Below are 14,294 nucleotides of genomic sequence, written 5' to 3'. Positions count from 1 at the left end.
TTTCCAGTTGTTGCAGTTATTTTTTTTGAAATTTCGCATATTTTTAATTGTAAAACCTTATAAAATTATCACCTTCGAAATTTTTTCTTTGGTTGTTTTATTTTATTTGAGAATTGTCGGAACAGTTCAATCACCGACACCTCCAAGGTTGATTCGATTAGATTTTTTTTTATCACACGATCTATAAAAATCAACTGTCTGAAGAAACTCGTTGGAAGTTGAGAAGTACTGCCCTACTTGAGCGGCTACTTTTATAGGTTAAATGTGGGCGAGTTGAGCGTTTAGATCAATTGAAAAAGAAAACGAAACTAATCAACGATCATTCTTAATTGGTTTGGTCTTCTATGGAAGTATATCAAGAAGAGAGGGTTTTCTGATAAGTTATTTAGTCGACTCAGTTTCAAATAAAAAAAAAAATTAAGTTCGCTTCGATAAACAACTTAGATTATCTGGATTATTACCTGTTTTTCGAAGAACTTGTTAATACGAAGATTGAAGAGGGTAGGTATAGGTATTGAGTCTTATTTTTCCTTTAAGTATCACGGTGGTTGGAAGAATACGTGAGGATTTTTGCAAATAAAACTTTATCACAGTTGAGAGTAAAAGGGACGTTAGATATAAAAATAAAAATTTTCCACGACCGAATCACTTTGAAAAAAATCAGTTGACAATGACAATAATTAGCTCTTCTCGTGGAAAAAACTCATTACGTTTGAAAAAGCACTTTGGTAATTTTTTAGCTTAAAAAACAAATAAAAGAAAAACCCTCTCACTGCACTAATTGGTATTTTGTAGTTTCTTTTTATAAAAAATAAGTTGAACAAAAGATAATGAAACTTACGCTCACTTGATATTAGGCACTTAACTACAGTGTTCTTGTTTTGCATGACATGCTTTTCATATTCTTATACAGGATATTTCACAAGTGATAAGGAGCCCGACGGAATTAAATGCAACTCACAATACATTTGCAAAGTTAACGTGGATATTTGTTTTTTAATTTAAAAAACATAAAACATAGTTGTGCAGTTTCGTACATTTTGATATAAAGGTCATTCGCTTGGTTAAAAGAAATTATGAAAAAATGAAGTCTGCATAAACGCGCATCGGCAGAAGCATTTTTATTACATTCGCCATAAATCAGGCATTTTCAATTCCGCCGGGCTCATTATCACTCGTGAAATACCCTGTATTTGTGAAATACGTCGCTGAAAATCATCAAAATCTTGAATGGTCAAAAAATACTTCACAGCGTATAGGCTAGATCAGAGATGATAAATTTTTGGCACACGTGCAAAAATGGTAACATCCGACACATGAAACATTTGACACTATTTTTATATTTTTGCACTTTTAAAATTAGAAGGCTTTTGTGTAGTCAACCAATTAAGTTGCAAATCAATCGGAAAAATATTTCTTTGCAGCAGATGAGGCTCCAGAAGCAAGTCTTATTAATTTATAACAAAATCACACCAGTGGCTCTTTTCATTTTATTCAAAAAAAATTTGATTCACTGTAGAACACACATCAGAGTAAATTATGAAAAGGAAAAAGAGCGTTCAAAAAAGCGTGTGGTTAATAGCTTGGCGTTTGCTTTTGTTCTGTTAACGTATGGCGTAACTTTATCAGCTGTCAAATGTCATTTATTCAGCGAACAAATAGTGGTGTGAATTATTTTTTTGCAAGTACTGTTCATTTTAGAACTGATTATTGAGAATCTTTCTGGTTTAAAGTAGCGACTTAATTTACAATAAAGTGACGATCAAAGTGAGGTTATATCTCTGTAAATAAAAGAAAAGAAAACCATGACCTGCTTGACCACAAAATGTTTTGAACGCTCGATACATGCAATTGTCGTAGATGACATTTCAAGAATCTTTTAGATAAGATTTAATTAATTAATTTTTAATTTCAACGCAGTACTGATTGCTGAAATTAATTTTATCTGTGTGAATTTAAAGAATTTATGCATAGCAAGAAGCTTCACCACAACTCTGGACTTAGGTCCCTTCAGAATTCCTTGGTTGGCAGTAAAGTTTTCTCAAATTTTATTAAACTCAACTTAATCTGTCGTAGTGTCGGACGTCTCAAAGTTTCGAAATAAATTTCAACGTAAAAATCTATCCCAAGAAGTGTTCCGTCAAGAGACGGTGTTGTAGCACTAATTGGGTGCACGGGTCGGAGTCCCAAAATTATCGCCGCACCCAGTACGAAGGCTCAGACTCGGAAAGGTTCTTGTTTACCTCTGACCATTCTTAATTTGAACGTACGTCGCCGTTTATTCATTAAACGGTGCGTTTAGTGTCGTTTAGGGCGCGACTTTCTATAAATTAGCGCGAGAACGTCCCTCGCTGTTTGTTCCGAAACCGGAACAAACAAGAACGCACTTTGGCCGTGCACTTTTTCCAATCTTAACGAGTTCCGCGTCCGGACTCGTCGTAAATAACATTTTTTGCCACCGATGAATAATAGAGGTCAGCGTTAACGAACATCCAGACGTGGGGCAGAACACAACAAGCACACAAACCTTTGGTCGTTCTAAATCCCTGGTTAATTGCCCTGGTGGTTCTTATGGCCGCTCTATAAATACGCCAGTAGAAGAAGAGCATGACGAACATGGGTATGTAAAAGCTACCGAGGGCCGAGTACACCACGTATCCAGCCTCGTTAGTGAGTTCGCACTTCCAGGGGCAGTGCGGATTTTCTGGTCGGGTCGTGTTTGTTATATCGTCTTCCGTCTAAAATTAACAGGGATTAATTAGATTAACATGTGGCCGGGTTGATGCAAATTATACAAATCACTTTTATTCCGGACGGCGCACCAGATTTAATTACGCGATTATGCAACCAACCTCGCCGCAACCGGGGCACGCCAACGTAAAAATACACCAGGACGCGGCAAGAATTAACCGGTGGGGTGTGGGAGACTCTCCCCTCGAATCTGCTGCGGACTTTTTCGCCAAAACAGGAAATAAAGTTGTCGTGGCGAGTTGCACATGTGCGTTCGTGGGAATTGAAAAACTCAACCGAAAACTCAGAGCGAATCCGACCAGTTGGTGTTATTATTTTATAACACGTGCCACGTACAATCACGGGTGCACTCGCAGTTGATCGGAGTTGATTTATTCGATTTTTGTTGAAGTTTTCGGCGTCAACAAGATAATGCGCAGTTTCACATGGCAAAATCAAGAATTTGTTGTTTGAGCTGGACAAACACGAAGCTCGTCTCTAGCCTGCCCGGTCATCGGATTTGTCTCTAATTGAATATGTCTGGGACATGAGTGGAATACGGTTGAGTGGCTTACTCTGTACTCGGACAGCAAAATGTTCTTCGACTTCACGAACTTGCCGATGAGATATTGATCGTTCAATTTATTCTAATCTAATTGGAAGCATCCAGTGCTGAGAGGCGGCTCTCGTCTTTTTTTTTTGTGTGATATTTTTATCGTTCAGAACTGAAAGGGCCAACGTTCCATTTGTGCTCGAGTAAAATCGTTTTGTTGTTTTTTTATTAGCACGAAGGTCGAAAATGATGGGTTTAGGTCTCACACTTTTGTGATGGATTTGTCGAAAAATGTTCGAAACGTAAGTGGCGCTGAATCGGTCGTTACAAAAAAATCACCGTTGGAGAATTATTTTTGCAGTGGCCACAAAAGAGTATGTTTCAAAATGATTTTGGTATTCGCCCAGTTGTCGACCTCGACTGCGTCTCGGCCTTCCATCTCTGGGCTCAGCACAAAAACACTCACTTCTACTCTTAATGCTATAATCTACTATTTTGTACTTCTACAACAACTTCTAATGCCAAGAAAATTTTAATTTGACCGGACTATGTACAAGTTTTTTCTGTTACATTCGGGTAGATATTTTTTGAAGGAAGTGAAGCCTCTTCTACCCATAAAATATGAAATGAGGCTTGACGCAGACGTTTAATCTACAGGATATTTCACGAGTGATCACGAGCCCAACAGAATTGAGAATGCAACCCACAATACATTTTCAAAGCCACCATGGATTCCCAGTTTCATTTTAAAACAATACGATATTGAAAATATCCACGTTAGCTTTTGAAATGTATTGTGGGTTGCATTCTCCATTCCGTCGGGCTCATTAAATTACCACTCTTGAAATGCCCTGTATATGTACTCGTAGCAGCTCTGATTAAGCGATTTTTTTGTAAAAACTTCAAATGCAATTTTGTCGTTGGCGCTTTGAGTTCTGAGCCACGACTGCACCATTTTAGAGTCGTTTCGTGTCCCATTTTTCCCAAAAGTGTGAATAAAATGTAAAACTTGTGCTTTCTAAAACCGCGTCGCTTTCCATTCTTTTTTGGCGATTCCTCCCGAACCCCCGCCATAAATTTTAGCATAATCTCCGTGTGTTTATGAACGAAACGTAAATTGTCTTGGAAGAGCGAGTTAAATTAGCAGCCATTTGGGCCGGCTCGGGGCGTTCTTCGCGTTAATCCGGCCCTAAAAAAGTGCCTCCATTTATTAAGTGCAAGGCCCGAAGCAACGAAACGTAATAAATTATTCATCTCTGAATCATGGAAACAAAACCAATCCGTGTTACACTCCGAAATTCGTTAAATTTCTCATTTCCCTACTAATCACGAAAGTGCGACCGCCCCCCACACGGAACCGTCAAAAAGTCGGCGGCGGCGTCGTAAATTAACCGCGTCCCTTTACTTCAATCGATGGGATTTTTTTCCGTTTTTTTCTCTCCATAAAGGACACGACACAAACACGAATTTAATATCGAAGTCCTTTCGCATCCGTCGGTATTGAGTCGGCCGTAAATATTGATATTCGTATGAATTAGGACGTCGCGTTCGTTTTCGTTGATAATTGTCCTCCTCGAGTGGGGCGGATGTGGGCGAGGGGCGGCGCAGGTAACAATATATTCACAACAAAATGCAATTACGACGAGTCCGCAGTCGGACGAAATCGAAACTGCGGACTAGGCGGATTTTTATAACGACCCCGACAAATTTAAAGTCACGAAATGCAATTACGTTCGCGTATATTCTCTCCCAGGTTTTTTTTTTCCGACGGAACTGTTCACCTTGCCCTTTTTCGCGATTATGAAATTGGCAGCGGCGCCATATTTGCACGATCTTGTTGGCAGTATTGGATACATGACAGGGTTCATCGGTCCATTATGTTCACCGTTCGGCTGTAATAGATGTTTACCCCATTTTTGCGAGGCCGGAGTTGATGCAGTGTCTATATTTCACCCGAACAGATTCTTGGGGCGGTAAAACGAGCACGGTAAAATGTAACGAGCTCGAGGGTTTGTTCTGCCAAAGGTCGAGAGTGATTGGCAATTTTGACAGCTAATTGGTGGGGAGATGTAGTGCACGATAGGAAGCGAACGGGCTGGGTTTGACAGTCAAAATCGGGACACGGTAAATTGGTCGATTTGTTCTTGGGATGCGGCATAATGAATGTGTGAAAAATTCGCGTGATTTTGATGTGAGAGGGTAATTCAACTGTAGTTGTGGTTTTGACAGTTTAGCGTCTAAAAACGCAAGCATGCGAAGTAAAGTGATTCTGGGCAGTTGTATAAGTCTTCAATGAAAACATCGTTAAATTACTAATTTTTTAACACAGGAAACATGAATTCTAAAAAAAAAAAATTAATCAGTGTTGGGATAGTAAAAAATTAAATTGTTCGCAAACTGGAAAGATGTAAAAGTTCCCAAATATCTATTAATCACTATTAATAACGGGTGACTATTAAAATTTTCACTTAGGGTTGGCTGTGGATCATGTTTTGTTTTCCGTTGCACCTTAGACACTGACAAGTTTGACATTATAATTAACATTATAGGTTATGTTTCAATTGTACCGACTAACATTTGTCGTTCGTTCTTGCGTGTGTCTAAAGTAACAGAAAAAATAAAAACTCGTTCAAAGCCAACTCCAAGTGAAAATTTTAATAGTCACCCGTTATATGATATTAATTATGTAATTAATATACAAGGTGATTCATGCGTAATAATGAGCCTAACAAAATTTGTAATGCAACCAACAATACATGTCCGCCACACGTCTAAAACTTGTTATGTTGAACAATTATTAGTTATTCCACATAGTGCCGGTTGCACCAACGTGAGTTAAATTTAACTACAGTTTAAAATATACGAAAACATTGTTATAACAATAGGTAACCAAAGTAACGAAGCATATTAACCTACAGTTAACTTTAACTGGCGATGGTGCAACCGGCCCTTAATGGTTTTGATTGAATTTGAGCATTTTGACTGTTTTATAAAATTAAAATAAATACCTATACAGGGTGTCTCAGCTAAGACTTTCGAGCCTAATATCTCGGTTATTTGCCAACGGATTTTTATGAAATTTAAAATGCAGATATTTTAGACCGTGAAAGTTCAATTAGTAATAATAAAATTACCTCAAGTTAAAAAATGTCATTTTAACACGTTTCCTGTATCGAAAATTATGCGCGATTATTATTAGATTGTAAAACATTAAAAAATAGGGGTCTACACAAACAATTAAGTAAATCACTTGTCTGATTCAACGAAAAGATTAGATTTTGTCGTTAAAAATTTAATGTAAAATTTGAAGGTACTTGAGCAGTTACCTTTTGAAACAATTGATGATTAATTGCCAAGCAACATTTTGTACACCCTTTAAAGTCTGTCAAAATTGGGCGCGCTTTATTAGAAACGTCAAATTGTGAAAATTTATTGAAAATACTCTAAAAATAGACTAAAGCGACAGAAATTTCAATATTGTTGAAAAAGGAAAAAAAAATTGCCAATGGAGAGTGTCGTAAGAACTTCAATGACACAGTTCGTTTTCTTGTGGAACACTTTCCAAATGTAGGCTTTACAAAATGTAAGGTTAAGAGAGTCGTCAATTTATTTGAAGACACAGAAAGCGTACGTGAACTAAATTATCTTGCTAAAATATCCCGATCGTGTTTTAGTCCTTTATGGAAGAATTTAAGCATCCAGTATAATAAATTACGTACAAATGTTGTCTTTAACTTTGTAAGTGTTTGTAAGGTTAGCAAGATAAACGTCAAATATGTTACTTGCGCTTCTGCGAAAAGAGATGAACAAAATTCTGCAAAATTGCGCGTATGTTTCATATGCGTCTACGTTTTTGCATTTGCAGCAACGTTTAACACAGTTTTTTGCTTTTTTCTTGCAAACCAGACGTCTTCCAAGAACGAGTTTTTCCCTACAGCATTTTTTATTGACGATCAAATTTTTATGTAAATCTTAATTGAAAAAGGCATGTAAAAGTTGCGTTTTTAGACTTGGGTGATTGCATTAATGGGATTTTATTCTTCACCGTTTAACATATCTGCATTTTAAATTTCACAAAAATCCGCTGGAAAATAACTGTGTTATTAAGCTCGAAAGTCTTAGCTGAACACCTGTATACATATTTTTAAATCCACATAATCGGTTCAAATGTAATGTTGGCTGCATCACAAATTTCATTAGGTACATTATTATTAGTGAATCACCCTGTATTAATACCGAACATATTATTTTGTAAAAATGGTGGATGCGCTGGGAGAATTCTCCAATAACAGTGTTGACATCTCGGTTGTTAAACTAATCGTGTTTAATAAATTTCATCGTCACGAATGTGTTTGCCTAACTAATATTTTATTTACCCATAGACCGTGTAAATCGTTAAACTGACTATGGAAGTTTTATTCCTTGTGATTTCCTGGAATGTAGATTTGACAACGTTGTAACGATGTCTTCCTTTTTTCAGACAGAAATTACTTTGAATAATTTATTTTTCTTACCTCAAATTGTCGAAATTTGTTTTGAAAAATGGTGGATGCGGCGGTGAATGTTTCAATAAATTTCTTTGCACTTTCTTATTTATTGTACGAGGTGAGTTATGAAAATTATGTTTTATAGAGTTTATCACTACAAATTTAATAAAGATATCTGCATTATTCTATCTTTGATGTTAGGTAAGGAAATTGGTAAACTACAAAGTGTTCCAAAATGATTAGTGATGCCTCGGTTTTACCCAACGAAAACTAGTCAAACAATTTATTATTCTAATGAGTTGTAATTGGTTTAAAATCATTACAAACTGATTGAGTTAATATTGTTTGGTTGATAAACCTAACTAACCTCTCTTATACATGTTATTTTGAATGTTCTCGATAGTTGGTATCACTTTTCTAGTATGCGTGAAAATTCAAAACACTCAAATTGTCAAAATACGATACCACAATCATTTTAGCACAATTTGTATGAGCGGAAAATCTGGATGCTTTTTCGTGATTGCGTCTAGAAATGTGTAATAATTTTTTACGCAACAAGTGAGATATTGAAGTTATTATCGCACCCAAGTGAAGTTTACACAACGAGTGATTCTTCGCATTTATATAAATTTTCAATTACAAGATCATCATCTTACTAATTTAAAAGGAAATCTTAAATTCTAAAAAAATATTTTGAGCTTGTATTAATTACGTTAGTAAACGAATTAAAATGTTCCTGGGCTAGAAAGACCTGAAAGTTACCAAAATTTCTATTTCTCACTGTTAACATAATTTCAACCATAAAAATGTACAAACTTATAGATTTGTAAAAATGGTAGTTGCGCCTGGAGAATTTTTCAATAAAAGTTTTGACATCTCGGTTGTTACACTAATTGTGTTTCATGGATTTCATCGTCACGCACGCTCTTGAATAACTAATATTTAAATTACTCATAGAACGTGTAAATCGTTAAACGAACTATGAAAATTTTATTACTTGTAACTTACGGCAATATGTACGAGTTACGTTTGTTGGTATAAAAAAAAATTGACCACTTCACAACGTTGTCTTCTTTCTTTCAGACGGAAAACACTTTATATCATAAGTTCACATGAGCAAACATTGTTTTGTAAAAAAATGGTGGATGCGCCAGTGGAATTTTTCAATACATTTTTTAATATTTCGTTATTGATGAGATATGAAAATTGTGTTTTATAAATTTTATCAACACAAATTTAATAAAGAAACCTACATTACTCAGTTTTCAACGTTAAGAAGGGAAATTGTTAAAGTATGCGCGAAAAATCTACATGATTTTAATAAAACTTGATTTGTGAATTTAACAATTCATCGTCTGGAAACGTAAAGTAGTTGTTTACCCATCAAGTGAGACATGGAGATCATTATCGCACGCAGTAAAATCTGCAACGAGGTCGTTAAGTTTGTGTAATCACATAGGTCATGGATTAGAGTTACATAAATTATCAGAGAGAATATTGTCAACTTGGTATTTTTTTTAAGAGAAGAATAATAAAATCTAAGTAAATGTTTTTAATTGGTGTTAAATTAGTGAAGAAATTAATTTGTTCTTAAAACAACTTCTGGCAACCTATAAGAGTTACTAAATTTCTATTTCTCTATTTTTGACATATGAGATCAACTATTAGACATTACGAATTTATTGTTTTGTAAAAATCGAGGACGAATTTTTCAATAAACGTTTTAACATCTTGGTTGTTGAACTAATTGTCTTTTATAAATTTCATTGGCATGAATACGCTTGCATAACTAATGTTTCAATTATCTATTGGCCGTGTAAATCGATAAACTGACTATGAAACATTTATTACATATGATTCCCGGGAATCCAATTATGTCTGTGGTTATAAACAAAATTTGACTATGTAGTTCACAAAGTTGTCTTCTTTTTTCATGGAGATGTGAATTGTCAAACTCAAGGTCGCTTAAAACTTATAATTGAACTGTACGTTAGTGAGAAATCTGTCATAAATTCCAAATACCTTATAAGCGCGCTTAGTTACTTTTCCTGGTAGTGCCAACTTAACGACAAGTCCCCAGTCCACATCTATAACGTTCCGACTATACAGGGTGATTTTGAAAGTTGTGCAGATATTTTACTCACAAGCTACTGGCTTCATGTAGAACTCGGAAAAAATATTTAAAAAATTCTATGTCAAAAAATAAAATGACATTTATTTTTTGAGCTACAATTTTTTTAAATTGCTTACATACGCCAATGCGAAGTAACCTATAACAAATATGCTTTAAAACAAGGAAACCGCATTGGTGTACGTTTTATAAAATATGATATAAAGGGTGTATTTTTAAAATGTGCCGAAATTTTACCTGCGAGGTTGTTTGACAACGTAGAAGACTAAAAGCAATTAAAATTACATAAAGCCAGTAGCTCGTGATTAAAATATCTGCACAACTTTCAAAATCACCCTGTATTTCAAATGATCAAATTTTGTTTTGGAAAAATGGTGGACGCGTCGGTAGAATTTCCTAATACTTCGTTATCTGTTGTCCTAGATGAGATGTGAAGAATGTGTTTTGTTGATTTTATCCCGACAAATCTAATAAAGAAATCTGCATTACTCTATCTTGAGCATTAAGTCCGGAAATTAGATAGTTATGGGGGAAAAATCGATGTGATAACGTAATAAATGGTATGCAAATATAATCCATTCAGAATTCTAATCTTTAGAATATTACGAGAAATTCCCTTTTTGACAGTTAAAGAGATGTAAAATGCTAATAAAAAAAGTAAATCGCTAGAACTTTTCACACATTCATTCTTCCGCGTCCATTCATTCCCCTCGTCTTAATAAACATTTAGATCATTTCCCAATAGCTTCGCTTTGTCGCCGCCGTTTGAAATGTTTCGCGTAAACGTCTGGTCGTGTTGCTTTCAAGTTTACAATCATCAAACTCCATTAAAAATTTGCAGCGACAGCGATAAATTTTAGACGCAATAAATCCGCAGCTGAAGACGACGTAAAAATTCACTGTCAGTGGAGGAGAAAATTCCTTAATAGCAATATTTTTTTTACCGCGACTCGTAAAACCGTAAACAGGAGAATTACCACCGGTGGAACGCGGCTTTAATAGAACAAAAACACGCCACGCAGTCAAAAAATCAACTCAATCGCGGGGTAAGTCTTGTTGGCTTAACCCCCGACCCCGACGAGGCCCTCCATTATTGTTGTTCTACGTAGATGGAATTTTAAATGCACGCCACTCCGGAATATTATGTATTTAGTAAATATTATTCGGGGCTTGTTTACCACCACGAACTAATCCTCGATATCCGATTCCACCTGAATCTGTGCTTAACTCCGGCGGGTTAATAAATTATAAAACAACAACAACGCCAACGCGGACCGAAAAACGCGGCGCTTCCTGTCAAGACACCATTTACCTGGCTGTCCTTCCACCCCACAAGGGGCGGGAAGCAGATCACGAAACTGAGGACCCACAGACCGGCGATCAGCATTTTGGCCCTCGAGGGGGACATGATGCTGGGGTACGTTATGGGCCTCGTCACGGCCACGTAGCGGTCCAGCGAGATGGCGCACAGGTTGAGGATGGACGCGGTGCACATCCAGACGTCCAGGGCCAGCCACATGTTGCACCAGACGTCTCCAAATATCCACACCTGGAAAGTGAAACCACGTGAAAAAAGGTGGACAGCGCACAAGAACATCTCAATGCGCGAATGATGTGCTTTCAATGTGCTTTCAATGTGCTTTCTGAACATCTACACCTGTCCGACAACGCTGGCGGCGTTTGCTCGAATAATATTTATGCAGGTGTCGAGGACGAGCTTTTTTTGTTTGTTTGCTGCAGAACTGATTGTGTCCTCGAATGGATAAGCTGCGAGATTTTATGCAATCCCGCATAACGTCCACCGACAAACGAGTAAACAAGATTTTTCAGAGCACAAACAGTGCAATTATGTAATGCATATATTTTCACGTGTTGCACCGCTGCAACATCTGAGAGCGTTCAGAATTTGCCACAGATTCTTGTGTTTGTGTTGCGAATGCGCTTGAATGACTCAAATTTGAATTACAAACAGACATAAGAAATAGTTATTTGTGTATCAAGGCCAAAAAATGCATCTTTTTCGTCCGAGTTTGAGTTTTCTGGTCGAGGCGCAGCCGAGGCTTGAAAACAGCTGAGAGGTGCACATTAAATTTTTTGGCGACCGCAAGAACTACAAAGCAAAAGACATCATTGGAAAAATTACAAATTTATTTTGTATCTACCTTTTTCAAATAGATAAATTTGTTAATACATTTTAATTTGCAATACAATTACATAATTTATGGTGATAGGACAATTATCGGTTTTGTCAGTTTCGTTGCTAACTTACTAAACAGACCAACAGATGGCGCCACGGTCAGCGTCCGAAAAATATTTACTTTTCGTCCGTTTGTGAGTACGTATAATTACCGTGTCTAAAAAATACTGTTTTCCATGATCATTGAATTTCAGTAGTCTCTGCTCACTGTGAGCAAAGATGCCAATTGAATCACTAGTGAGGAAAAAATATTTTCTCACTAGTGAGCAAAGTGAATGTCATACGGTTGGTGTCCTCGCTTAAGCTCATACGCCCAACTTCTGTACTCGTGATTAAATGCACTACTTTGTACACTTGTATTGAAAATAGCTATTATTAGTTGTGGTCTGTTGGTAAAGAACCACCTGACGAATGTACAATGTTGGATTATTTCTCTCAGACAGAAAATACCTCAAACAACGTACCTATTTCTCTTATCTAAAATGATGAAATTATTGTTTTGTAAAAATGGTGGATGCGCCGGGAATTTTTCAATAAACTCTCAGTATCTTTGTTATTTATCGTCCTAGATGAGATGTGTAGATTGTGTTTCCTAGTTCTGACAAATCCAATAAAGGAAACTCTATTTTTCCAGTTGTTACATCAACAATGAAACAGTGCGAAATTATTGCTTGGCAAAATGGTGGATGCGGCGGGAGAATTTACCAAGCAGTTGCTTTATATCTTTGTTATTTACTGTGATAGATGAGATACGAAAACAGTGTTTTGTAATTCTTTGCACAACAAATCTAATAAAAGGAATTACATTACTTTATCTTTAAAATTGAGTAGGGAAATTGGTCAATTATTGAACGCAAATGTATTTTTTTTCATGTTCTACGTGTCAAATTCAGCGAAGTAAACAAGAATTCTTTGTTTCAAATTGTGGTATTGTTTTGTAAAAAATGGTAGATGCGCCGGGAGAATTTTTCAACAAAAGTTTTAATATCGTAAATATTTATCGAACTCGTTGTGTTTTATAGATTTTTGTCGTTACGATCGTGCTTGAATAACCAATATCTACAAAAGGAGTTGTTGTTTTAGAATTGTCTGATTCTAAAAAGCTATCTGGCAAGTTCACAACGATGTTTTCTCTCTTCCAAATATAGAACACTTTAAACAATGTACTTATTTCTTTTATAGAGTTGTGCATTTATTGTTCTACTTCTTTGATGTTTGTGAAAGTTGTGCCAATACCATCCTATGCAGGATTATTCTGCGAGTAATATACAGAAATCTATCTTGCAGCAACATCCGAAGTGGCGGATGTGCCTGGATAATTAATATTTACATGAAAACAAACAACGTAAATCGCAGAAATGATACTAAAACTTTTATTAGTTGTGGTTTCAGCGAATGTAGTTAAATCTCACAGGAACAAAAGCTGCTTGATTATATATTTCGTAGAAGAGTGAATACATTTAAATAAACATCATTTATACCAGAGAGAGAAACGTTTTGTGAGCTCTACCAGCTTGTTATTTCTAAATGATTCCAGATTGGATATTTTGTTAGGTTTTTGTTGAAGTTTGGTGTGCTTCATTTGTCACCCAGTTGGAAATAAAAAGTTGCAGAAGAATTTGGAAATAAATATGTATGTCGAATCAAATGTCAAAGACTGTATTATTATTCGTGTAAAACTTTGCCTGGAAAAGGAAATATTTGTATTGCAAAAATGGTGGAGGTTCCGGGAAATATTAAAAGAAATGTGTCTTGTTTTATTAGATGACAGGCAAGAATGTGAAATTATACAGAACGTCTATAAAAGAATGTAGGATCGCTGGTGGCTCTGGAATTTGAATTTGCCACTTCGTTTAAATTCATGAAATACTAATCGCAAACTGTCAAATATTCACAAGCTGTCAACACAAAGTCAACTTGCATTTCATTATTTTATTTTTACTTCATTTCCTTTCCAAAGCATCTATTTTGTCGAGCTAGGCAACCAGTAAAACCAATTTTTTCTGAGGGTTCATATTGTAGATCATACTAATATTATTCGATTTCTGATGAAAGAGTCGGCAAACTTTCAACGCCTACTAGGACCCCACATTCATTTATAGGCTCTCTGTAGATGTTAATGATGTGAAATATATTAAGAAAACAATTTTAAACTTGAATTACGAATCAGATTGTAAAAATGGTGGATGCGCCGGG

General features: G+C 35.9%; 1 protein-coding gene across 3 annotated transcripts in view; it reads right to left on the bottom strand.

Moving 5' to 3' along the window:
• The window catches only part of Oamb (Octopamine receptor in mushroom bodies), a 105,322-nt gene that overhangs the window by 10,726 nt on the left and 80,302 nt on the right, over positions 1 to 14,294 (bottom strand). For all 3 annotated transcript variants that reach the window (XM_069041129.1, XM_069041127.1, XM_069041128.1), the window contains 2 exons: positions 11,214 to 11,450; positions 2,528 to 2,738 (listed from right to left, as the gene is read on the bottom strand). In XM_069041129.1, the coding sequence (XP_068897230.1) occupies positions 2,528 to 2,738; positions 11,214 to 11,450 (448 nt within the window). The remainder of the gene's footprint in view (positions 1 to 2,527; positions 2,739 to 11,213; positions 11,451 to 14,294) is intronic.

This window comes from Tenebrio molitor, chromosome 3 (genome assembly GCF_963966145.1).
Source record: "Tenebrio molitor chromosome 3, icTenMoli1.1, whole genome shotgun sequence".
NCBI classification, from domain to species: domain Eukaryota; kingdom Metazoa; phylum Arthropoda; class Insecta; order Coleoptera; family Tenebrionidae; genus Tenebrio; species Tenebrio molitor.
Note: the sequence above shows the minus strand (reverse complement) of the source record. Positions and strands in the feature narration are given on the sequence as shown.